Raw genomic sequence first — 24,730 nt, 5'->3', positions numbered from 1 at the left:
AATCTTAAAATGCATACGCGATGCAAAAACCAAGAAAAACCAAGAAAAATACTGACGATGACAGCTGCTGTTTCAGAAGCCTGATACTGAAGTGATAGAGTAGGCACTTGGATTTTCTGTATCCATGAAACATGAAGTAAGGTTATGTCTGGTCATTTATTACAGAATAGGCTGGGATTGGTCTTAGTTCTGCATCATATTTCACTCACAACTGGATCCATTTTATACATTTATGGAAGTCCCTCACCCTTATCCATAAAAGACAGAAATACAAAATTTATTCATGGCCCCTCACCACCAATTCCTTAATAGTTTTCAATTAAATATCTTTTTACTGGAAAAATTGTGTCCCTCCCTTTCACAGTAAAATTAGCAACCACCAAACCATTTTCATTGTATATCTTCCCGATATCACGAATACCCTCCCTTTTGGAAATGACCAGTATCAAAAGGTTTGAATCAGGTTTTGGTTGACCTGTAAAGATCCGGGTTAGAATTGTTCTACTGTAACCCATGCTTGTCATAAGAGGAAGCTAACAGGACTGGGTGGTCATGACATGGCTGCCACATGCCATCACTTCCCAACTGCGTAGATTGATGCTCATGCTGTTGACCGTTGGGTTGTCTGGTCCTGACTGGATTATTTACAGACTGCCGGAATATTGCTCAGTGCAGCAAAAAGCTAAACTCAGTTAACCTGACATCAATAATACATATGTATCCTTGTCCCATATACATTTTAATGACATCAAGTCTGAGTTAACAAGGCAATACTGCATATTACTTCCTTTAGTCCAGAAACCATCAATACAGAGTTTGAAAATGATTTATAAGGTGCCACAGTAAGCAGTAATTGTAATAAAGTATATCAAAGTTTAATATGGAAAATTTAAATGTTGGTACTTAAACCAGAGTTAGTTTGTGGTATTACCTGTGACTTCTACACAGCTACCAGCGGACTATTGTCTCTGCGGAACACTATTGCACATAAGTAGGCCGCTCACAACAGTGATGTTAACAGTGCGTATAGATGTGTAGGAATAGGGCCCGTAAGTAGGCATTTGTACTTCCGGTGACAAACAACACTGCATACCTTTTCAAATGGTCTCATGTTTTTTAGTTGACATAAGGAACAGATAATCATTGCATGAATTGTCACATACCAAAGTAACCACAACAGAAGAATAGTTTGTTTTGCAAAACTTTATTCCTCCCCTTAAGATATAAGTAACCCCAATACCTATACTAAACTAATTCTACAGGTGCAAATACAACTAACTAATCTAATTACCTAACCTAGCTACATATACAGTTCTGTCTACCACTTATATTGCTAAAGTTCTAATAATACTACTACTACTACTAACTACACTAAAATCCTAATACCCTCACTAATATAGATAATGATTACATATAATCCCAATCAGAAACTAAACAATTGAACTAAATAACAATAAAGGAATTTTCCACTCAGAGAGAACACTTTCTCTTTACAATGTAATCAGAATGTCAGTGCACTTTGGTTCCACTTGGTGACGTCATAGTATTTGTGTGGTATCCCTCACACCCAGGCGATGGTTTCCCTCACGGAGTTTAAGGGGCCTGTGTAATGGTTGATGGCTGTGCCATCCACATCTCACATTACTAGGAGATACATGCTCCTTGTACAACAGGGAAGACTCTTGTCTGTCTCCTTACAGGCGGAGATACTACCCCTCTCCTTACTTTAAGGATAACCGGCCAGTTCCGGGACACTACAATACAATATAAGTAACTACAGTTACTCAGTAAGACATGTGTCAATGTCTTATACTTTATGCATGTACTTTACTCCGATTTACATATTTGAAAGTGGAACAGTTTTTGTGGAACGATAACATTCAAATTTTGAATGGCTTTGTGGCTATATAGTGTTACAATATGCACATATATCTAGAAATACTACATCAGTAAAACAATTTCTTGCTACATCTACTCAATCAATAAATACAAAAGTAATAATGATAATAAAAACTTACGCCAGCCAGCGTGAGATGCAATCCCATACAAAAGTTGAACCCATACAGGTGAACACAGTGGTGATTCTGGCTGACTGTGCAGATTACTACCCTTCCTCACTATTTATATTGACCTCCCATACCCAAGCTACTCAACACCTCTCTATTGTTTACAAATTAACACCCCAGCTCTCTGGCCATACCTGGTCACGCTTCCCTGAACATAACCCTGTTCCCATAGTATTACCGAACATAATCTAACAACAACTCCCAACAATATATAACACACTCTAACAATACCATACTACATCTATTTACAGTACCATAAACTAATTATATAAACGAAATCATCTGTGATCTTGACATGAATAACAAATTTCCGATCTAACTATCCCCATAGTAGAAAAATACTACAACTATCACAAGCTTTGATAGCCAAGCATGGTTGTACACTCCAGTCTAGTCAAGTCATATTTGGTGGTGGTGAAATGTGGAATCAGAAGTTGTTCCAGAATACATGCTTGTCACCAGAAATCTGGTATCAAAAGTAAGCCTGGACCTGTTTTCAAGTTTGTGCACTCAAAGGGAGCTGTGAACAGCTTGGTACTGGACGTAGCCTCGCGAGACTTACGGGCCCTATAACTGCCAGGAAGTTAAGCTTGCACCACTGGCTGAAGGGGAGAATTTGCATACACCTGCAGTATTTCTAGCACTATTTGATCAGAAGTGCCTTGTACATAATGTCTTGACAGACAGGTGTCAATGCAGGGTGGTTCGCCACAACACAAAGTTTATAATTTACTGTACAGATTTCTGATTATCTTAAACATATCTCTGCCCAGTTTGACCATTTTCAGTCAGTCTGTTCTTATCACAGTAAATCTCTTTCTACCATAATCTTGAAGAATGGGCATTTTCATGTAGAACTATAGTGCGAGCTGAGCATCTCCCGATCCCATTGGTCACACTTGCTGCTGTAGCTGAGTGGATGGAAGCTGTCTGTTGAAGTATTCTGCATGTCAACCCAAGATCTTCGTGAATATATACTTATTATGTTTAGTTTCATTGTCCAGTCATTTGGCCTTACTTCTTTCCCTTCTTGTGACCCTGAAAAAGATAACAGAATAATTTTGGGATGAAGCCAACCGTCACAATATTCTGATAATAAATCCAACCACAAACCCCCAAAACATGCAATTGTTCATTATACTGTAGGTTTGGATTAGACCCTTTTTATGCTGAAACCTCAGCTGAAACTTAACCCTCTTAAATTCACCCATGACGAACTCAAAATTGAGGTAATGTCAGCCCTGACTAATCAATATTAGAGGAGAATTTCTAGTTTCTGTAGTTCAAGTGACTATCAGATATTACAACCCATTGTTTCCTCATGTTATATTGTGTACATAGTTTCTTTCAAACACAAAAGATAACTCCACAGTTCCTGGTACATTATACAAAATCATGCCATTGCTATCCCTCAAGATCTGATTCTGAACTGGTCTACTGGTCTTCAGGAAGTGATGCTTGTTATAAGAGGCGACTAATGTCATCAGATGGTCAGGCTCTCTGACTTGGCTGACACATGTCATCGTATTGTGATTCCGTAGATCCATGCTGGTGATGTTGATCACTGGACAACCTGATCCAGACTCAATTAGCTTCAGACAGCTGCCATATCGCTGGAATATTGCTGAGTGTGGTGTCTTTAAGCAACAAACAAACAAAGCTCTGTGGGTCAACGTAAATACTGCTCTCAAGAGCAAAATCCTGTCTTGAATACTGACTTGATTCACATCATTGTATCACTTTTGTGTGGATCAGTGCACTTGTGTGGATCAGTGCACTTGATGTCAGTCAGTGGACTGTCTGGTCCAGACTCTACTATTTTCAGAACCCCATCATATACCTGGAAACGCTGAAAGTGGTGTTAAACAGTAAGCCAATACTACGTCAGTAATTCAGGTGAAAGACTATACCAAGATGGCTGAAATAAAGACTACCTTTGAGGATGCGTTCTGAAGCTGAATTTTAAGTTCATCTATTTCATCCTTCTGGTGAGTCAGCTTTTCATTCATCCCAGCCAGATGGTCACTCATCATGCTCAGCTGGCCCTCATAACTCCGGGATGTAGTCTGTAGCTCATCCTGGCAACATCAGCATCACAGAAACATCCACTTGGGCAACATCATCAACATTCCATCATTATTCAGTACAGCTACATATTTGATTTCTTGGCTACTCAAATAGTTGGAAACTGGATTTGACTCCTAGATTCTAATTTTGTTATTCTTTCAATGAATAGGTGTGTTATCTTGATCCATTGAATCCATTTTTGAAATCTGTCATCATCTATATTACAGATTCTATATTACAGGACTTGAAAATATAGCTGGAAAATATCTAACTCTGTGTCTCACAGATTTAACTTAACCCAGCTCTACCAGATCATACAGTTTTAAAATTTCTGTATATTCAGCTCATAAACCAGTTTGTCCGCACCATTAGTGAGTGAGTTAATATTTTACGTCACACTGGCAATTTTTCAGCCATATAGTGAAGAGAAACATTTGGTTTAACAAACAGTAATATCTGCCTGAAAGGACACTAAAACATTATCAAGTTAGTACAATTTCAATCTAAAAACAAACCAGTTCAACTATCCTCACCATGAGGGGCAGTGGGGTAGCCAAGGGGTTGAATCATTTGGTTGTCAGAAACCATGGTATGAAGTGAGGAGACCATTTCTGGTGTTTCTCTCACGTGAAAAAGTTGGAATATTCCAGACGGAACTCCACTTCTTCCTCACCTTGAGCTGAGCCAATGTTTGGTTGGCCACTGTGAGTTCCTCCACTGACGCCGCCTTGGCTTTGTCCGCCAGAAGGAGTTGCGTGTGCAGTGCACGGACCTCGGAGTGGAAGTTGACACACTTGCTGTCTGCCTGCTGCAGCTGTAGAGTCATTTCATTGATCCGCTTCCCGAAGTGATCTTTGATGAGCTGCTCACGACTGTCTACATCACTGTTGACAGCCACATCCCTCTCTAGCTTACCAAGCTGGAAGGAAAAGAGATATAGATCAGGGATTATAAACATACAGAGTTAATGTTGTTCTTATTGCGTTAAGTTGCACACAGCTATATGACAGTGGTCTATATATTATCATGTTTGAAAAATTCAGTCATCAACATCATGAGCACTGAGCTATGTACTTGGGATACGATGACAACACAAGACAAGACATAACAACATTTGTTAGTTTTTACCTGAACTTTTGTCTAAACATTACTATTTTAGCATAAAAGTCTTGACATTTTGGATGACTTTCACTCAGTCTATAAAAAGTGAACCAGTGAGAATAACTGCATATCAAAATATGTGATCATTGCCCCAATATGTGATCATTTGTCAAAACATGTGAGCCCTGTCAAATTTGACAATGTTTGAAGGACACTCCTCTGTCTGCTGGGGAAAAGTGGCCCTGTCTCTATACAGTGTTTAGTGCTGCCTCTCTCACCATGTTAGTCTGAACTCCTGGACTGGAGCTGAGACTGGCACTGCGTGGAGTTGAGGTCTGCATGTCCAGGTTGTCTTCTATAGATCCAACCTTGTCACTGTTGTTTAAAGACAGTAGGTCCTTCTCAAGGGTTTTGGATTTCTGAAAATATTGAAAGGTTTTATGACAACAAACATCAAAAGGAAATTTTTCTCTAATTTGTCTAAATTAGAATTTTATAAAGGGGACCAAATCCTTCACAAGCTACCTGCAGATCTGCTTGGGGAAGAGTAACTGAATTACAGTTACTGTCCGAAAGACAGGACTGAAACTCTTTTAAGCGTAATCCAATATTGCAAGTGAAAGAATTTTGATTTGTACAATGAAGTTATTCTAGGTATTTTATGGTGGCTCGAAAACTACCTGTTGTGTGCATCATTAACAACCAGTATGACAGGGTTCTTTAGGGCTCAAGTTTGTAGCATGAGAAGCAATCCTGGCGAACCACAGACACTAGCTCAGTAGAGGCAATCATTATTTGCTCAAATATTTCGTACAACATCATATTCAGTGTACAGTCACAGCCTTGGAATGCATGACATTATAAGTTGTACCCTGGTCATGAGGGGGGCATAGGTTGATATACCCTTGATGTTTGTTTACGTTTCCAGAGCCCGAAGTCACCTTGGCGTAATTCCCCTTCATATCATCATAATATTCAAAGGGACTACAATTGAATGTTTTGTGAAAATGTATTTCCTGGAATGCAAGACAAATCTTTTCGTAGTCATTGACAGATTTTGCAGACGACATAAGAAAAACAGAATAGAGTTATCTCCCTTCTACTGATTTGAATTCGCAAAACATCGGTAATTTCTGGGCATCATGCGTGATTCAATGTTATTTGAGATAAAGAAGGACTACCAAGAAGTACTACCAAGTACCAAAAGAACTGCCATTGGCAGTGGGGTACACTGAAAATAACAAAACGCTTAGCCAATCAGAAAATGACATTTATGAGTGAGGTAAGATAAACTTTGATCCATATGTATTGATGATTACAGCGGCACCTACCTGCACCTCGTTTTCATACTTGATCTTCAGCAGCTGTAGCTCCAGCATCCAGTGTTCTTTCTCCTGTTCCAGCTTGCCGCACCTTTGCTGGAACACAGACACCTGAAACACAGGTAACAGATGTAGTACAGACACCTGCAACACTGACAAGAGACACCTGGAACACAGGTAACAGATGTAGTACAGACACCTGCAACACTGACATGAGACACCTGGAACACTGGTAACAGATGTAGTACAGACACTTGTAACACTGACAACAGGCACCTGCAACACTGACAACAGGTACCTGCAACACAGGTAACAGAGGTACTACAGACACCTGCAACACTGACAACAGACACCTGGAACACAGGTAACAGACGTAGTACTGACACCTGGAACACTGATGACAGACACCTGGAACAGACTCCAGATCTAATGAAGAACCAGGATGTAACAGACACCTGTAAAAGACTCAGGAAGATACCAGTAACAAAGACACCTGCAACAGCGAACAGATGACATGCAGACACCTATTTTCAGGGACAACAGACTACAACTCTAGGAGTATAATAAATGGATCCCGACAGCTAAGGGACACAATTCTGAAGTCACCAGATGACCATCCAGAGACGCTAAAAACCACTCACCTGCTTAGCTAGTCCTTCTTTACTCTCCTTGGAGCTGAGTAGTGTCTTCCTGTTCTGTACTGCTACCCGATGAGGTACAGTATCTGGACAGGTCTGTACAGAGAACATACAATGATTAACAATGCATCAGCACACACATTTTAATGTACAGTGAAATTTGGACCTCTTGTGCAAACCTAGAATGATTACATAAGCCCATATGGAAATTACTTTGTGTTCATGATTCATATATCTTATTTGGACATACGTTAAGACAGACAGTTTATTGGGGAATGCTAATGTCTGGATTAGCTGGGTACCTCTTTACACAGTGTTTGAAATACCTGCCTGCCTAACTGACCAAGGCGAGTTATTTTGAACATGGACTGCTAGATTCTCACCTGTCCGACGGTTGAGTTAAAATTTAGACATAGTTTGTGGGCAGGTAAGTTTTGGACAAGGCTGGCAAGTTTTACATGTAACCAGCCCTGATGTCGGGCTGAAAGTTTTTTGAGTTTCATACCCTGTTTTGCAGAACCAGGTAAATTCTCACCCTAGATATACAGGACATATAGTTGGCAGCTCGCTGACGGAAATGTACTACAGCTGGATGTGATCGAGGTCCATCTTGCTCGCTGTCTGTGCCAATACTACTCCCACGGGTGCGATACCCAGCAGTCTCAGTGAAGAAGGGTAGATTGCCTGACATGAATGTTGCTATCTGTGAACAGAAGATAAACAGAAGGATACTTAAACACCCAGGAATCATAAAAACATTGTGATGTGCAGGATGTTTAGGGAATTCAGAGATAAACATTCCCTGTTTTGAAATTTGATGTAGTCCATCTGTGAAATGAGAAAAAACCCATTAGGGTGAACATTTAAGCATTATTGTGTGGAAAGGCTGAATATAAGTGGTATCCACAGTTTTGAGTGGTCGTAAGGCTAACACTGTGCGATCCGGGCATGAGCAGAAAGAGAGTCTGGAAGCGGGGGCTCAGATGCAGCACATGGCAACAGCCATACACGGAACAGAATAAAAACATCAGCCTGCTTCTTTGATTCATGTCCTTGGACATGACTTCATCAACTCACAGGTGCTAGGATACCGAACCAAAGTCAAAGATTCTTCAAGGTCATGGTAGAAAACTGAACAATGTCACAGTCAGCAATATTCTAGAAAATAATTGCTGAGGATAGTAAAATCAAGTTAGCACAAAATGAAATACTAATGCGAAGAATATTTAACGCGCCCTTTCCAGACTCAAAGCGCACAATCCTGCTGAAAGCTCAGTGCGTACAATCCTGTTGCAAGCTCAAAGCGCACTATCTGGTCATAATTATCCCGGAAAACCCAAGCTGCAAGTGAGACACTATAAAGTTTCATGACTCATAGTCTCATGACTTATTTTACCCATTTATCTGAGCAAACAGAGGCAATTTTGAACAAACATACTTGTCCAAGGTGAGACCACAAAAGTCATAGAAACTCTCAGGAGATAAGCTGCCAAACACAGTCACCCATCCAAGGACTCTCCAAGGCCAGCATTGCTTAACTTCAGCTGATTGTGACCTGAGCACTATGCACAGGACCACATGCCACCATAAGAAAATTTGAGAAAGGATCCACAATATATGTGCAGAACCTAATGAAATGATCTACCTTATCTAACTTCATTGCCTCTCATGATCTGCTGTTGTTAAGGATATGATCAGCCAGTATCATCATGCTTACTCACCTTCCCTGTGTTGGTGACGAGGGACACAAGAGATGCAACAACACATTCATCAGTTGTCTTGAGTTTCTGCGTGGCTGTTGGAAGCTGGTGCTCCAGGGAGACCTTGGAGTTATAGTGCTTTGAAACCTCTGTGGAAATGATGGCAAAACAACACCAAGGTTACACTGATACTTTTTCAAAGAGGAATGTCAACTTCTGTAATATGTGGAACACAACAGTTTGAAGTATATTCTAACTCACTGATCAGGTGAATGACTTAACATGCTATTCTAAAACATTGAGACTTCAGATCCATTACGAGCTGTAATAACCACCTAACATGTTATACGTAGAATTACATTTTTGCAGTAATGATACAGATCAAAGTGAGTGAGTTTAATTTTACGCCGCTTTTAGCAATATTCCAGCAATATCACAGCAGGGGACACCAGAAAATGGGCTTCACACATTGTACCCACGTGAGAAATCGAACTCGGGTTTTCAGTGTGATGTGTGAACGCTTTAACCACTAGGCCACCCCATCGCCCCTACAGATTAAAGTACTGTTGTGAGGTTGAGTCCTATCTGGGATTCGATCCTACATCCTCAGAGTCAGACATTTAATTGCCAGCACACAAAGACTAACTGTCTAACCCACATACCTACTGCGTCTTCCACAAAACAGAAGTCGGACAACTGGTAGTCTAAACTGATAGACTAGTGTAATGCCAAATGTTCACATCGTAACCATATTGTTTTGGGAAAGACTTACAAACAATGTAGTGTTATGAACACTGTGTGGATTGAGCCCCTTATATCGTATGGGATTTTTGAACGGACATTGCGTGGTGTATTCCTTGTTTAACACTAAACTCAGCAATATCCCAATTTCCAGGACAGAATACAAAAGCTCCAGAACCTACCCTTCACTGCTTCATGCATGTCATTGAGAGCTTTACACAGCCGCGTGAAGAGAGACCCATAGTTAGACTGAGGGTGGGGGGTCTGGCTCTTGTCACCTGGAACACAACAGAATAACCGGACATAAACACACTGATCATGAAATACAAAAAAGGGAGTTAATGAGTAAAGTATATTATTGATACTGTTGGTGTGTTCCAGTCAGTAGGTTTGTTTGTTGTTAAATAAACTTAGAAAAATACCATTTATATGGTAAGTAAGTAATTAATCAGTCTGGACCAGAAAATCCAATGATTGCATCAACCAACACAACATCATGTAAATAATAAGACAGCAACTCTGAGTGAGTGAGTGAGTTTAGTTTTATGCCACATTCAGCAATATTCCAGCAGTGGTCTGTAAATAACTGAGTCTAGACCAGACAATCCAGTGATCAACAGCATGAGCATCAATCTGCGCAACTGGAAACCAATTACATGTGTCAACCATGTCAGTGAGCCTGACCACCTGATCCTGTTAGTTGCCTCTTACCACAAGCATAGTTGCCTTTTATGGCAAGCGTGGGTTGCTGAAGACCTGTTCTACCTTGGGCCTTCATGGGTCCAGCAAAACTGTTACTTGCCTCTTATAGAAAAAATGTGATTCTGAAGACAGATTCTAAATGGGATCTTCGCCAGTGTTGCATATGAAATAGATTACTGACCACTCGTATCAGCTAACATTATGAACAACAATGTATGTCACACTATCATTTCATAAGGTCACAAAACATACATAATAATTTCCCAGTCCCTATAAAACCCATGTTTTTTGTGAAGAGGCCACAAAGACTTGAAAGAGGATCAGGTGGACAGGATCACTGACTTGGATGACACGTGACTGTATTCCAATAGTGTGGATTGACTCTCACACATTATAACTGGATTGTGAGGTCACAGAGGCCACAGAATTGGAATAGAGAGTGCAGCGCAAAACAACAAACAACCAAATACCAGACATCCCCTCCTCTATCATCCCCTCCCATCCATGACAATCAGGTTTTATTGGACACTCGCATCACACTATGATATATAAATCTGCTGTAATATCATCGATAATTTCAGACAGATAAAAACTGGTTATTACTCTGAGCGGCAAGGATCGTGGTGTACGACTCTATCTTGTTGAAGGTGGCATTCAGCCTTTTTAAGGACTTGTACAGCTCCATGTTTTTGGCAGCAAGTGTTGATGTACAGGAAGACACTGCACACTCCTCTTCTATACTGTGGACACACAAATACACCAATGCATGAGCTGTTGGATTATTAGACATGTTCTATTATAGGTCAGCCTGTAGTGAGAGAGTGAGTGAGTATGATTTTATGCCACTTTTAGCAATGTTCCAGCAATATGACGGGGACACCAGAAATAGCTTCACACAGTGGGGCATCAAACCTGGGTCTTTGGCATGATGAGCGAATGCTTCAACCACAAGGCTAGCCCATTACCCTTGTATATAAGGACATTGTGGCAAAACTACTGCTTGACAAGTATTAGATGAGCAACTACCTGACAAATGACCCCATTTTGCATATATTGGAATGTCCTCCAGAACATTCCATTTGAAACAAGAGGGAAACTGGTTGTTGTCTAAATATCGAAAATAGAGCCTCATGTGAATCATGTTTTGATTGTTATATTTTACTACTGACTGACAAGTAATACAAATGCTTTGCAATGATGTGTTTTCATTCCATTAAAACCTTATGATTTGATGCGTTTTCTGCCACCAAATCCCATGCCTTTCAGATGTTTACCTTGATGAACCTACCTTGATAGCTGATAAGGCAACAGTTTATTCATATAAGCCACCATTGTGACAAAGCTTTTTGAAAATCCCTGTAAGTCTGTGGCTGTTTCCTGAAAAAAGATATATCATGTCAGTTCATTTCATGTCTTCAAAAGCACCTGAGGAAACAATATGGCTAGATGCAGTTCATGGTTAACTACAGACACAATATGGCTAGATGTAATGGTTGTAGACTGTTTGGTGCAAAAGCGGATGGATGAATTACAGTGCACCTCGCAAACTATCAAACATAACAAACTCAATGAAAAGTTGATCATTATCAAAACAATATATCAACTCTGTGAGGTGTTTGCAGATTTTTGTCCTAAAAATAAAAAAAGTTGTTCAACAAACTGTCATTAAAACATTGACACAGTTCACAGCTTGTTACTAGGGAGGAGTGCAGAGAAAGGGACAGCCAGCTGTTTGAGAAGCACGTGCACAAGTGATGAGAAAGTAATTTTTTCATTAATCTGTGCTGTGCTGTCTCTATTCTTCCTCGCACACCTGACTGTCCCTGGTTGTACTCAATGAGTACAAAATCAATTCAATTCCTGATGTAAGGGACGGATCATAATTTATGGCAGGTGGGATGATTATGAGTTTATATATATATATAAATGCAGAAGCATGTACAATATGAATGGATGACCACCCAACCCCCACAACTCTATAATTTACGTACAAAGTAAGTGAAACATCCCCACACCACCACTCCCTGCATATTGTGTACAAAATAAATGGCCCCACCATCTCCTTCCCATAATTCTTAAGCATAATTTTTTTTATGCATCTCCCACCCAACCTAGCCATAAATTATAAGTGAGTGAGTGAGTGAGTGAGTGAGTGAGTGAGTGAGTGAGTGAGTGAGTGAGTGAGCCACACTCAGCAATATTCCAGCCATAAGGCGGCAGTCTGTAAATAATCGAGTCTGGACCAGACAATCCAGTGATCAACAACATGAGCATTGATCTGCACAATTGGGAACCGATGACATGTGTCAACCAAGTCAGTGAGCCTGACCACCCGATCCCATTAGTCGCCTCTTACGATAAGCATAGTCACCTTTCAAGGCAAGCATGGGCTGCTGAAGACCTATTCTACCGCGGGACCTTCACGGGTCCATAAATTATGAACAGTCCCTAAGTGACACTCTATGGTAATTATGAACACCTACTAGTGTTGTAAGGGCATCCTCTTTGAGTGACTCGAAGAAATGTTGCAAAGACTGCTCCACTGGGCGCAGGTAGGCAAGGTTTTCATGGAGGTATTTACAATACTGAAAACAGAAAAAATCAAAACCTTGCAGCACATTGTCTCTCATTGTTTAACTTAAGTGGCCTTCACACAGCAAACTAAACTTGAGTTTGAAAGTGTGCACATTCCAACGACTTGCCACCAACACCAATTTCAGAGTTATCAAACTGTTGTCGGGAAACAGAACCAGTCTGTATTCTCGCCAAGTTTTCCATAAGGCTTTCAGTGTGTCAAACTCATACTACTCAGAAATAACTAATCGCAGTCAACGTAATTGTAACATGATGTTTTGGTCGTCTAGTTAACATGACCTACAAACCTACATGACCTACACTCACAGGACTACATGTGTTTGACATTTGTCCATGCAACTTCAAGATGTTTCCCAAAATTTTGGCCCAAAAATTGTAAATTCAAACAAGTTGCAGATTTTTCTGATGTGATCCTGGTCAACACATCAATTCTCAGCTGATATGAATCCCATCAATATATGAGAGTGAAAGTTATCTTATGTCCCAATCTGCACTATTCAGGTTCGACAAATAATGACTGGTGGTTGGTAACTGAATATGGGTAACCAAACAAGTGGTTGACAGAATGAGCGTTGTTTGTTTGCATGTTTCTTGTTTCAAGCATCAATAATCCAGCTACATGACAACAGTCTGCAAATAATCACATCTGAAGCAAACAATCCAGTGATTGACATCATGAGCACTGACGTATGCAATTAAGATGTGATGACATTCATCAATCAAAGTTTCTGATCTTGATTATTTTGATCCTGTTGGCTGCCTCTTACAGTAAGCATGGGTTGCTGGAGGATTGCAACTAGGATCTTCATAGGGAAATATTAATGATGGCCGACACTGTGTCAAGACACATTCACCAGGCTCCATATTGTAAGGGGACAGTCTGGTAGCCTAATGGTTAAATTACTTATGGCTCACATATGATGCCAAAGATCTGGGTTCGGTTACAATGCCTTAAGTCAATTTTTGGTGTCATGTGTCATGATTTTGATGGAATATTTCTAAAAGCAGCATATGACCTTACTAACTCTTGTAAGCATGGGATAATACTTTTAGCTGTCCAGTTACTAGGCAACCATACCGCTCTGGAATCAAAGCAGGGAAGAGTGAGTGAGGTTTTGCAATGCTTTTAGCATTATCATGAAAAGGACAGCAGAAATGAAATGCACACATTATACCAATGTGGGGAATCGAACCCAGGTTAATGAAGCGAGAATGTTAGGGGTATACTACATACTTGAGAGTTTATTTGACTGAGGGGTTCAGAAACGCCATCAGCAGGGTATATCTTGGACCTCTGTTCACTGTATGTGTAGAAGTTGGACAAGCCCTGTACTAGCTCTGCCACAAGGACGGAGGCCTGGCCGACCAGCTCCCGGGCTCGTAGCTGATGCTTCCGATCATGTGTGGGGAGATTGAGGCTGTTTAGGTCTCGGTTTTCTGGGAAGACACAAGTATACACTCAAACCATGCTTCTTACTAGGTTTAATTTACGTAAGTGATATAAACATATCTTTTAAAGTTTCTAAAGATGAAGTAAAATTTAATCATCTGTTGAAAAATGAAGTCAATAATTCTGATGATATCACTATTGACTAACATAATGTAACCGTAACTGTAACAATGAATAGTCCACTTACTATCAAGAGGATTCTCATGAATATGAAACAAGAGTAATTCATCAATCCATAATATACTGGACAGCAAAAAAACCCGCAACTTCAGAAAAAAGAAAGCTGATAAAAGTAAGCGTTCATTTTTATGTTTGCTTCTTACAAATGTGACAAAAAGCCAGAGTTGCATTTCTTTTGCTGTTCAGTATATTGATTGTGTTGTAAATGTGGTAAAACAGGAACAGAAAGGAGAAGGGTCTGCTGTACATACTGGTGTCAATGAAGGGCAGTTTGTCCGAGATGATCCTGGTGGCAACATCCAGCTTGCCTTGAAGATGCTGCTGGAGGGCTCCCAGCTTATCTTCCCTGAAATACATGTACAGTAGGTGTCAATAATAAGCCGTTCCTCATGGTATTAGTGCCCACTCAGAGCACATACTGTTAGTGCATCTATCCTAATTAAATTGAGGTTACCTTGATTTGAACAAGTGTTAACAGGCCACTGGGTTGGTTGGGCATGTGCCTGGTTTAGAGAGTACTTATTTGTGTTAGTAACAGGCCAATGGCTTTGGTTGGTTGGGCATGTGCCTGGTTTAGTGAGTACTTGTGTTAACAGACCACTCGGTTGGTTGGACATGCGCCTGGTTTAAGGAGTAAAAGTTGGTGTTAACAGACCACTTGGTGGGTAGGGCATGTGCCTGGTTTAGAGAGTACTTGTGTTAACAGACCACTCGGTTGGTTGGACATGCGCCTGGTTTAAGGAGTAAAAGTTGGTGTTAACAGACCACTTGGTTGGTTGGGCATGCGCCTGGTTTAGTGAGTACTTGTTGCTGTTAGTGATAGGCCAATGGGTTGGGTTGGTTGGGCCTGTGCCTGATTTAGAAAGTATTTGTTGGTGTTAGTAATAGGCCAATGGGCTGGGTTGGTTGGTCATGTGTCTGGTTTAGGGAGTATTTGTTGGTGTTAACAGACCACTGGGTTGATTGGGCATGTGCCTGGTTTAATGAGTACTTTATTGGTGTTAGTAACAGGACAGTGGGTTGGGTTGGTTGGGCATGTGCCTGGTTTAGTGAGTACTTGTTGGACAACTTGGTTAATAGACCACTGGGTTGGTTGGGCATGTTCAGCTGTATATGCAGCATGCAGCGATACCGTTCTATTCTCAGTTACTTACGCTGACTCAGCCCGTCCTCTGAACTCCTTGATTTCTGTCTCCAGAGTCTGGAGTTTCACCTGAGGGAAACCAATCAGAAATTATCACTGACATATGGAGGACTGTAATGAGGGAATCCAATCAGAAATTATCACTGACATATGGCGGACTGTAATGAGGGAATCCAATCCGAAATTATCACTGACATATATATGGCGGACTGTAATGAGGGAATCCAATCCGAAATTATCACTGACATATGGCGGACTGTAATGAGGGAATCCAATCCGAAATTATCACTGACATATGGCGGACTGTAATGAGGGAATCCAATCCGAAATTATCACTGACATATGGCGGACTGTAATGAGGGAATCCAATCCGAAATTATCACTGACATATGGCGGACTGTAATGAGGGAATCCAATCCGAAATTATCACTGACATATGGCGGACTGTAATCGCAATAACGTCTTGATCTATTCTTATACCCATACATTACAATTGCAGGATGTCGTATATGTATTCTCAGCTATTCCATCCACCTCCCTGCTGATTCCAAGCCCAATCTTACTTCTATTATGGAACACATTCTATGGATAACAACTTCATTTATTCATAAGTGTGGCGTTTTGATACAGATTCTTGTACCACTGACAAGCCGATCTTCCTACTGCCCCACCCTTCTAGTTGAAGATCCACCTCTCTCCACCAAAATTCCAAACCCAATTTTCTTCCAGTCTCTTACCCACCTCCAGCATAGCCTTCTCCTCCTGAAGTTTGTCCACCTGAGTCTTGCTCTTCTGCCTGGTTGCATTGAGGACCTCCTCATGCTGACTGTTCTCCCGCTCCAGGCGTTTCAGACGGTCCTCTAGTTCCTGGATCTTACTCTGATACTGGTGGTTGGCCTCATGAAGCTGTGCAAGTACAACAAATGGTGTGAAAAACACAGACATGATAGATGTAGTAGGAACACAATCTCTGAAAAGCACCCAAAAATTAACAGAGTGGGTGTGTTTGGTTTAATGCTTCCTTGGACAGTATACAAATTAAATCATGAGAGTCAGAAAATGTGGGAGTGAATCCTGAAGTAAAGCAGGTCTCAAATGAATACCACTCTAGTAAAACCCACCAACTTTGGTATGGTGCTGGAAAATGTGGAGACGTGATCAGGGCCAACCAAACCCACATTTGCAGCTTCCTGGTGTCTCCAAGGGAAGCAATGCTGGACAGAGAATTACAGCCCCTTTGCCAACTGGGCCACTCATGCCCCAAAGAACTCTCACTGACAACAAAGCAATGTGTATAGGCACCAGAGGTCGTACCTTGTGTCACAGGGTTTATGAAAACAAACCTGCAGTCGTGTGAGAACCATGATGGCTCTGTCACTCGTAGAACTTTCTCTTGGTTGACTGTAAACGTATGATACAGATTTACATTTCTATCTGTCACCTCATCCAACCCTATACCAACCCTTGATCAACAGCTTATACCAATGCCCTAGATTCCTATGCTTGTAAGAGATGGCTAAAAATATATTATTGTTTAGCCACTGTATGCAGGGCTCCAGACAAGTTTTTAACATGAGGAGTATGTACACCTTACTTTTTCAATATAAGAGTACTGGGAAAAGTTAGTGTACTGAATGAATTTAATGGCATGTAAGTAATCATCGTTTCGTATATGCACCACAACATTGCTATTCTTATGTAAACAGGTCAATAAACAATAAAGCAATACTTTCTCAGATAAATACGTCTGCAAATGATTCTTCAGACCGTACACCATTGCTGTGTTGTGTATCTGCTATATTTTCTGATATTTTTCCTACCATACAGTGCATGTTTTTCATCTGCAAATGTGGCCCTTATCTGGAGCCCTGTGTATGGGATGTGTTTGTGTGAATTTGTGGATTGGGTGGTCTGAGTCTGGCTTAACTATTACAGGTCTATCATTATACAGCTTTGATATTACATATGCTATACATACACATGCACACACATGGGAATATGCACCCACAGGAATGTGCAGGCACACACCAGAACACAGGCACACACAAACCACATGCATACATGCCACAATCAACCTCTCTATAACATGATATGAAACGTCAGAAATCGTAGCCATTCCACATGAGCAAAGATGTAGGTAATGTCACAAATGACAGATTATCTTAAAATCATTATCTCTCACAACATGTCCCACTTACACATTAACCAACTACAGAGACCACTCCCCATAATGCAAACCTGTTTCCTTACACCCTGGCACTCCAAGACAATGAGGTCACTGCATGTAATCACAAATAGTATAATTTGGCTGTATGTTTTGAGACCATGTTCCAATACTTCCAGGGATCCAGGGGATCTTGTGAAAAGGTTCTGCACAGGAGAACAGAACAAATTCACTTGTCTGGAAACAGAATCAATTAGTGTTCGAACATCCAGGATTTTTAAATGGTTGTGTTTCCTATCCGTGTTTGCAATCTTTCAAGGACTGTTTACTGCCTAGTGCTGTTTTCATAATGTTAGTAAATCTTTTATGAAATCCAGTTTACAAGTGTGTACTGTTTCATGCCTTTCATTTTTCTAAACCCAAACTAGAGGTTGTGGTAAAAACACCAGGTATGAAATACTCATGAATGTTTTCAAAATACTATTTATCACTTTTTTCAAAGTTAGGCAAATTTTCATAATGTTGTCAAACATTACAAGTCAAAAATGGAATTCTCATAACCCAAAACAGAAATTAGCAACTGATTCATTTAACCAAAAACATCCAGCAGAAATCTTTGTGACCAGCTTCATGCACACGATGTGTCTATTACTCATATATTCAACTACATAAAACAAAATGGTGGATGAGCATATCTGATCATTTAATTCTGCAGAAAGGGCCCATTAAGGATCAGAAATTCAAGTTTAACTCTGTCTTGTGCAATTATGGTAACTATGATGACACGATGCCATTTAGAAAATGGTCAAATGCAACATATGTCATATTTTACTAAGAAAGTGAAATCCCAAATATGACATATGTTGCAATTATGGTAACTATTGAGAAAAGCTGGGAGGATGAACCACAAATTTAATGATGCACACATAGCGACATCATTCGAAGGCAATGAAATCTAGAGCATGTAATAAATTGTGACACATATTGTAATTTTTGTACTGGTATTTGTTTAGACATGAAGAATGCCAGTCTGTGATTAGATCTATATAAATCACAGCCAAAAGATAAACATACCTGTTTATGAAGCCGAGCATTCTCCTCTATCTTGCTCTGTAACTCCTCGCTCAACACGCTGGTTCCTCTCCCCACCTCTGATGTGCTCGCAACATCGTTACTCTTTCCCTTGGGAGGAAATCAGAGATACACACAGCTTCATACATATGCATCAGTTCTAATTTGCATATTTGATATTTCTGATATCTGTATCCATACAGGATATATGAGCTGCATTTGAGGGTTTATTGCTACATTTGAAATATATATTCCTAATACAGGATATTAACCATCCCCAAACACATGTGTGTCACAGCCTATTTATCATGAAATGTCATTCTTACTTTATAACTAAAAAAACTAAAAGCCTGCAATTTCAATCGCCACAAATCATAACCCTAAAATATGTCGAATGTGCCAATATCTATGATATCACAAATAGGTGCACAGTAACACTTTATGTTACAAGCTCTCTGAAATAATTTTCTACTGATCACTAAATTCCCAGTAAGTGTTTATGTTAAAGCATATATCGTTGTTAAGAAATCTTAACTTACATGTTTGTCATTAATATGGCAATGTACTGTAATATTTATAACATATTGACTACTTTTTATGTTCTGGTCACACACGAGATGTGTGAAATGACTTGTATCTGCATAATCACCCAATGTAGGGTGAATACATTGGTTGTAATGTTTTATGACACATCACTCTTGTTTGAAAAGTGAACAAAGTGTCATGATCACATTGAAAATAAGACCAAGGTCACCAAAATTAAGTGATGTCTGTGTAATCCCCGAACGTAGGTTGTCACCAAATTTGCAGACATTCAGTACAACAGTGCATGAGATATCAAGTTAACTAGAGCTTGAAAAGTGGTCAAAGAGTTGAAGTGGCCTTAAAGATAAGGTGAAGACCACCCAAATCAACTGGTGTCTACCTAATGCCCCAATGTAGTCTGTCACCAACTTTGCTGACATTGGGTACAACAGTTCATAAGATATTGCGTTAACAAGAGTTTGAAAAGCGGTCAAAGAGTTGTAGTGACCTTGAAAATAAGATCAAGTTCACCATATTCAAGTGGAGTCTGTGTAATCCCTCAGTGTAGGCTGTAACCAAATTTGAACACAATGGGTATATCAGTTCACGAGATACTGAGTTAACAAAAATCGGGATGTATGGACGGATGCATGCACAGACGCTGCTGAATACATATATCCCTGTTCCGCATTGTGACATGTTGCTTAAATGTTGGTGTGACATGTCCTGCTCATTAACACTGACAGCTGTTCTTGGAACTGGTGTTGGTATCCTCGTAAGACAATGAATTTCTATCTCCACTTGGTAATACACTCTATCTATTATAACCAGACATGAATTTTCTTTGATCAAAGGACAGACAGTACCGCTACTGCTGACACATGATGCCATGTTTGTTTACACTGAGAAAGTAGTCCATAATTTGCATTGACATCCGTATATGATCCCAGTGGATACTGAAAATATCTGGAATACTGAAAATACCTGCCGAGAACACTATCCATTATATAATAAATACAATGTTCTTGACCACCCTAAACACAATGCTTGATTCTACCAGTAATCACAGTAATGTTGAAACCAAAACAGCTATGGTGTGTGCCATGTTTTGGTCAGGTTTGCTGAGTACCAAACCTTTATTCTGCAAGATATAAGTTGAATTCTCAATTATTCACTTTATAATCATATATCTGTCATCAAGTACTCTTGAACTTTCATGTGTTTGAGGTTCAATATTCAAATCAATCATATATTTCATTAATCATGTATTAGACATTTACTGCGTGCAAATGTTTTTGCATGTCACATTTGAAGAAAGGTTACTTATGTGTTTTTCCACAAAATGTGCCGTATCATAAATTTGCGCATGTTATAGTTTGTAGTATGTGTGTTGAGTCATCTATATCCACAGTGGCACTTAATGACCATGCACTGAAATTAAAATACTGAAGAAACAAAATAACTAAACACATGTAAGTTTGCTTATCTTAACACTCACAACCCATACCGTATTCATTCATTATCATTTATTGTGAAAGATGTTAAAAACGTAAATTCTTAAACAGGCACCTTTTTCTTTTTGGATGACTCAATCTGTTCCAAGTCTTCTTGAAGAAACAGTACCCGTTTTGACAGCTGCTGGTTACGAAACACAAGACTGTCTACCTCTTGTTCTAGTTTGCGAATGGATTGGTCCTTCTCTTTGACAGTGAGCTGCAATTAAAGATAAATGTGATTGGTAGCATGTTGCTGTCATGAAAAATATGCTACTCAACAAATAGAAAGGATCAAACCAGTCATCTGTATGAAGATGGTCCTCGGCAACTATTGTGTAGCATATATATGGGAACCAGTGGTGACAACAGCTTAATCATATTCATGAATTGAGCATGGAGTGAGTGAGTGAGTGAGTGAGGTTTCAGCAATATTTCAGCAATATTCCAGCAATATCATGGCAGGGGACACCATAAACGAGTTTCAAACATTGTACCCGTATGGGGAATTGAACCTGGATCTTCAGCGTGACAAGTGGATGCCTTAACCACAAGACTACCCAAACTCCTTGGTCAAGTATGAAGTAAACTAGGGTATCAACAAATCCACTAGGAGGTGAATATGATACACATCATTACATACATATACATTTATTTTTTAAAGAATACAAATATTAAAAACGTTCTTTGAGAGGAAATTAGAAGTAGAAGCAGTAAGGAAGGATAACAATCTGTGGATGAACAGCTGCATGACCATCTGTGGATGTTACTGTATCCAACAGATTAATGGATCTAAGTAACAACTTCTTACATCAACTGTTGCCACACCCTCAAGATTATAGTCAGCTGTGTTCCATCGTGCCATGGGCCTAGATTTCTGAAGGTCTCTTGGCGCTAAGACAGTTGTAAGATAATGTTAATGTATAGCACTCATGACTCTCTTGGCATAAAGAGAGCTTCGAAAATATAGGCCCAGAACAGCAACATCTCTATAATGTTCAACGAAAGCCCAATGTGACATACTGTACACATCTATCACACTGAATCCTCACACTGTGTAACTGTACTAAGAAATAACAATAATAAACAGTATCACATCTTTCAGATTGGTCAAAAACCATGAGCACTGGCAAGGTGTTGACAAATCAAAGGCCAAACCCTGGGATTCAAACCCACAGGTGACATGACAATGATCCGGGCTAAGCACGAATGCAGCTCAAGAATTAAAGAGCATCTATGATCACCTAAACCTTTCTCGCTTATGAACAGGTAGGCAATCAGTGACAGGTTGTTACACAAAAAAATGACTGATGGACAATGACTATCTTTAAATACATACTGCTAGTTTTTCACTTTCAGCCTGTTCATCAATATATGCCTTCTTCAGCACAGGATACTGGGACTTGAGCTGCAAATGCAATGATTCAATCATCAATGGTCACAGTTAACTTAATGTAAAGGCATATTTGACATCGGTATCATAATATAAAACATAACAACAGTTTAGGATTGGTAATTGTCTTGCCTGATCATGCTGATGATCAGTCCTTGATAAGATCAGTAGTGTCAGTATGAACATGGCATACCCTGTGATTTTAGAGTAAAACGTTATATCCCTGGGACAAGTAACCACTTAACTTGTTTGAGAGGCATTTAGAAGTTGGAGCACTCAGGATGGATAACAATATATAGCTAACCTGAAATAAAGAAGCTGTTTGCCCTTTTGTTGTTAACCATCCTTAATTAACCATTTACTTACTTTTCTCATCTCATGAATCAAATTGGGTAAGACTTCCGCCCAACTCCCCTTGATGACATTTATAGAAGTTGGATAATACATATACATATACAGTTGGATAAGTCAAACATATATTCAGATAATATGACCAGAAGAGAGAGAGAGAGAGAGAGAGAGAGAGAGAGAGAGAGAGAGAGAGAGAGAGAGAGAGAGAGAGAGAGAGAGAGAGAGAGAGAGAGAGAGAGAGAGAGAGAGAGAGAGAGAGAGAGAGTAAGGGAGAGAGAGAGAGAGATACGGGCAAAGTCTTTCCTCAAATTGCAAACCAGATTTCATACAGGGCATTAATTAAATAGTTGAAGCCTACACAGGACTTAGATGACTGGCTGTGAAATTCAAGTACCTCTTTAAAATATCTTTGTGTTCATGACCAAAATGTCATTCGATTTTCTGATAAACTATGACATCACTGCTTATTATAACAATGGAATAAACATGCATTTCTGTTCGTTATATTATGTATAGATTGGGACATAATCAAATATAAATCAATTAAAGGAGCCATGCCTGTTGTAAACAATCACATCAGATGATCGGGGGCGTGTGCCTCTCGCCGACCCAATTTCACTTCCCGTATTTCAGTAATCAAAACATTAGCTTTTATCAGTTGTCATTCACTACAGAGAACAACCCTTTCTCGTCTGGTTTGGTAAATCCTGAAAGCAGAAGATTTACAAACCTTGGAGTATTCAGCTGCCAATTTCTGATACTTGGCGTTCAAATCAGCCATCGTATCAATCCCGGAAGTGCTCACAGCAGCCGGGAGACATCATTGCAGCGCAACGACAGGGGAGCATTAATTTAAGTGAAAAGTAAACTCTCATTGTGACTAAATCATTGTGAAAATCAGGACTAAATACGCTATATCTAGGCCACACATCAAATTTACTTTTCATCTCAAATCGATGTGCTTCTAAGAAAGGATATGGAAAAGCTATGGCTCTTATAACAGCACTGTGTTTGCGTCCGGTTGACAACAAATGCAAACAACTGTGGGTTGTGAGCCTGACGTCTTTATTTCTACTCTGTGTATTAAACAGCCTAAAAGAACACAGGAAATGTACTTAATGCAATTAAACAGATAATGTATGTACATACTCAAATAACTCATTAAGTGTGCAGAATTCATCTGATCAAATACATTTGAACTCTGTCACAAGTTATAATGGTACATAACATCGATACACATATGCAGCGATCATAAAAGCTATAGGTGTCTTTAGGAAATGTTATAATTAGTACACCTATGATTTACATTTAGGCATTACATACCAGGTTGGTTGTACCCAAGCTGATAAAGCCGGATATCTGTCTGCGTGACCACAGATCTGCGTGGCAAATGACAATGTATGCAAATAATATATACAAGTGATATGCTATGAAATGGGGTTTAAAACTACAATTGCATCCGCCACACAAATCAAACATGGAGCTACAGGTAATATTACATATGTGCATCAATCAACCACACGTACATGCATTCAAGCATACAATCATGCATTCAAACGAACTAGTATAAATTTACTTTTTTAAGTTGCCTGTGATTTAGCTAATAGTTAATTGAATAGCCTTGCATTCAATACTTAAACATTACATATATTGCTATAACACAGCTCATCTATTACACATATTCACAGGATTCCATTCCAAGTATATCAAGTCTGAATTACGTGCTACCGTAAATCATATTTCTGATTATAATAAACAAAAAATTATCCATTTATACAGTATTTTATACAATATGGACCAACCTTAAATCATCACACGACCATAGATAACTATGTGTTGCTTTCAACAAAACAAGACAGCAACTGAGTTTTAAATCTGAACTTTGTGTTCAGCAGTGGTCATCTTGGCCTATCAGCGAACAATAGAAACGACTTGAGAGCTGGAGCAAAGAGTGTTGAAAGCATACTGTGTGAAAATTAGTGGAGGTTAGACTGAGTGTTGATAAGACTTACTATGCAGAGTTATGG

General features: G+C 39.6%; 2 protein-coding genes across 2 annotated transcripts in view; one reads left to right on the top strand and one right to left on the bottom strand.

Moving 5' to 3' along the window:
- LOC137293419 (ubiquitin carboxyl-terminal hydrolase 34-like) overlaps positions 1-24,730 on the top strand; it is a 299,421-nt gene that overhangs the window by 195,594 nt on the left and 79,097 nt on the right. The window lies entirely within an intron of this gene.
- Positions 1,189-23,509, bottom strand: LOC137293423 (protein phosphatase 1 regulatory subunit 21-like). Its single transcript, XM_067823952.1, has 20 exons — positions 23,434-23,509; positions 22,299-22,367; positions 21,036-21,179; positions 18,945-19,052; positions 16,448-16,612; positions 15,717-15,775; positions 14,814-14,908; positions 14,167-14,369; positions 12,821-12,922; positions 11,626-11,714; positions 10,941-11,077; positions 9,818-9,913; positions 8,916-9,043; positions 7,730-7,897; positions 7,198-7,290; positions 6,566-6,667; positions 5,513-5,653; positions 4,807-5,052; positions 4,001-4,144; positions 1,189-3,104 (listed from the first exon to the last, which is right to left on the bottom strand). Exons 1-20 carry the CDS (start codon positions 23,482-23,484, stop codon positions 3,081-3,083), a joined length of 2,364 nt encoding a protein of 787 aa, XP_067680053.1. The 5' UTR covers positions 23,485-23,509; the 3' UTR covers positions 1,189-3,080.

The sequence above is a fragment of the Haliotis asinina genome, chromosome 8, assembly GCF_037392515.1.
Source record: "Haliotis asinina isolate JCU_RB_2024 chromosome 8, JCU_Hal_asi_v2, whole genome shotgun sequence".
In the NCBI taxonomy this organism is placed as follows: domain Eukaryota; kingdom Metazoa; phylum Mollusca; class Gastropoda; order Lepetellida; family Haliotidae; genus Haliotis; species Haliotis asinina.
This window is presented reverse-complemented; position numbering and strand designations above follow the sequence as displayed.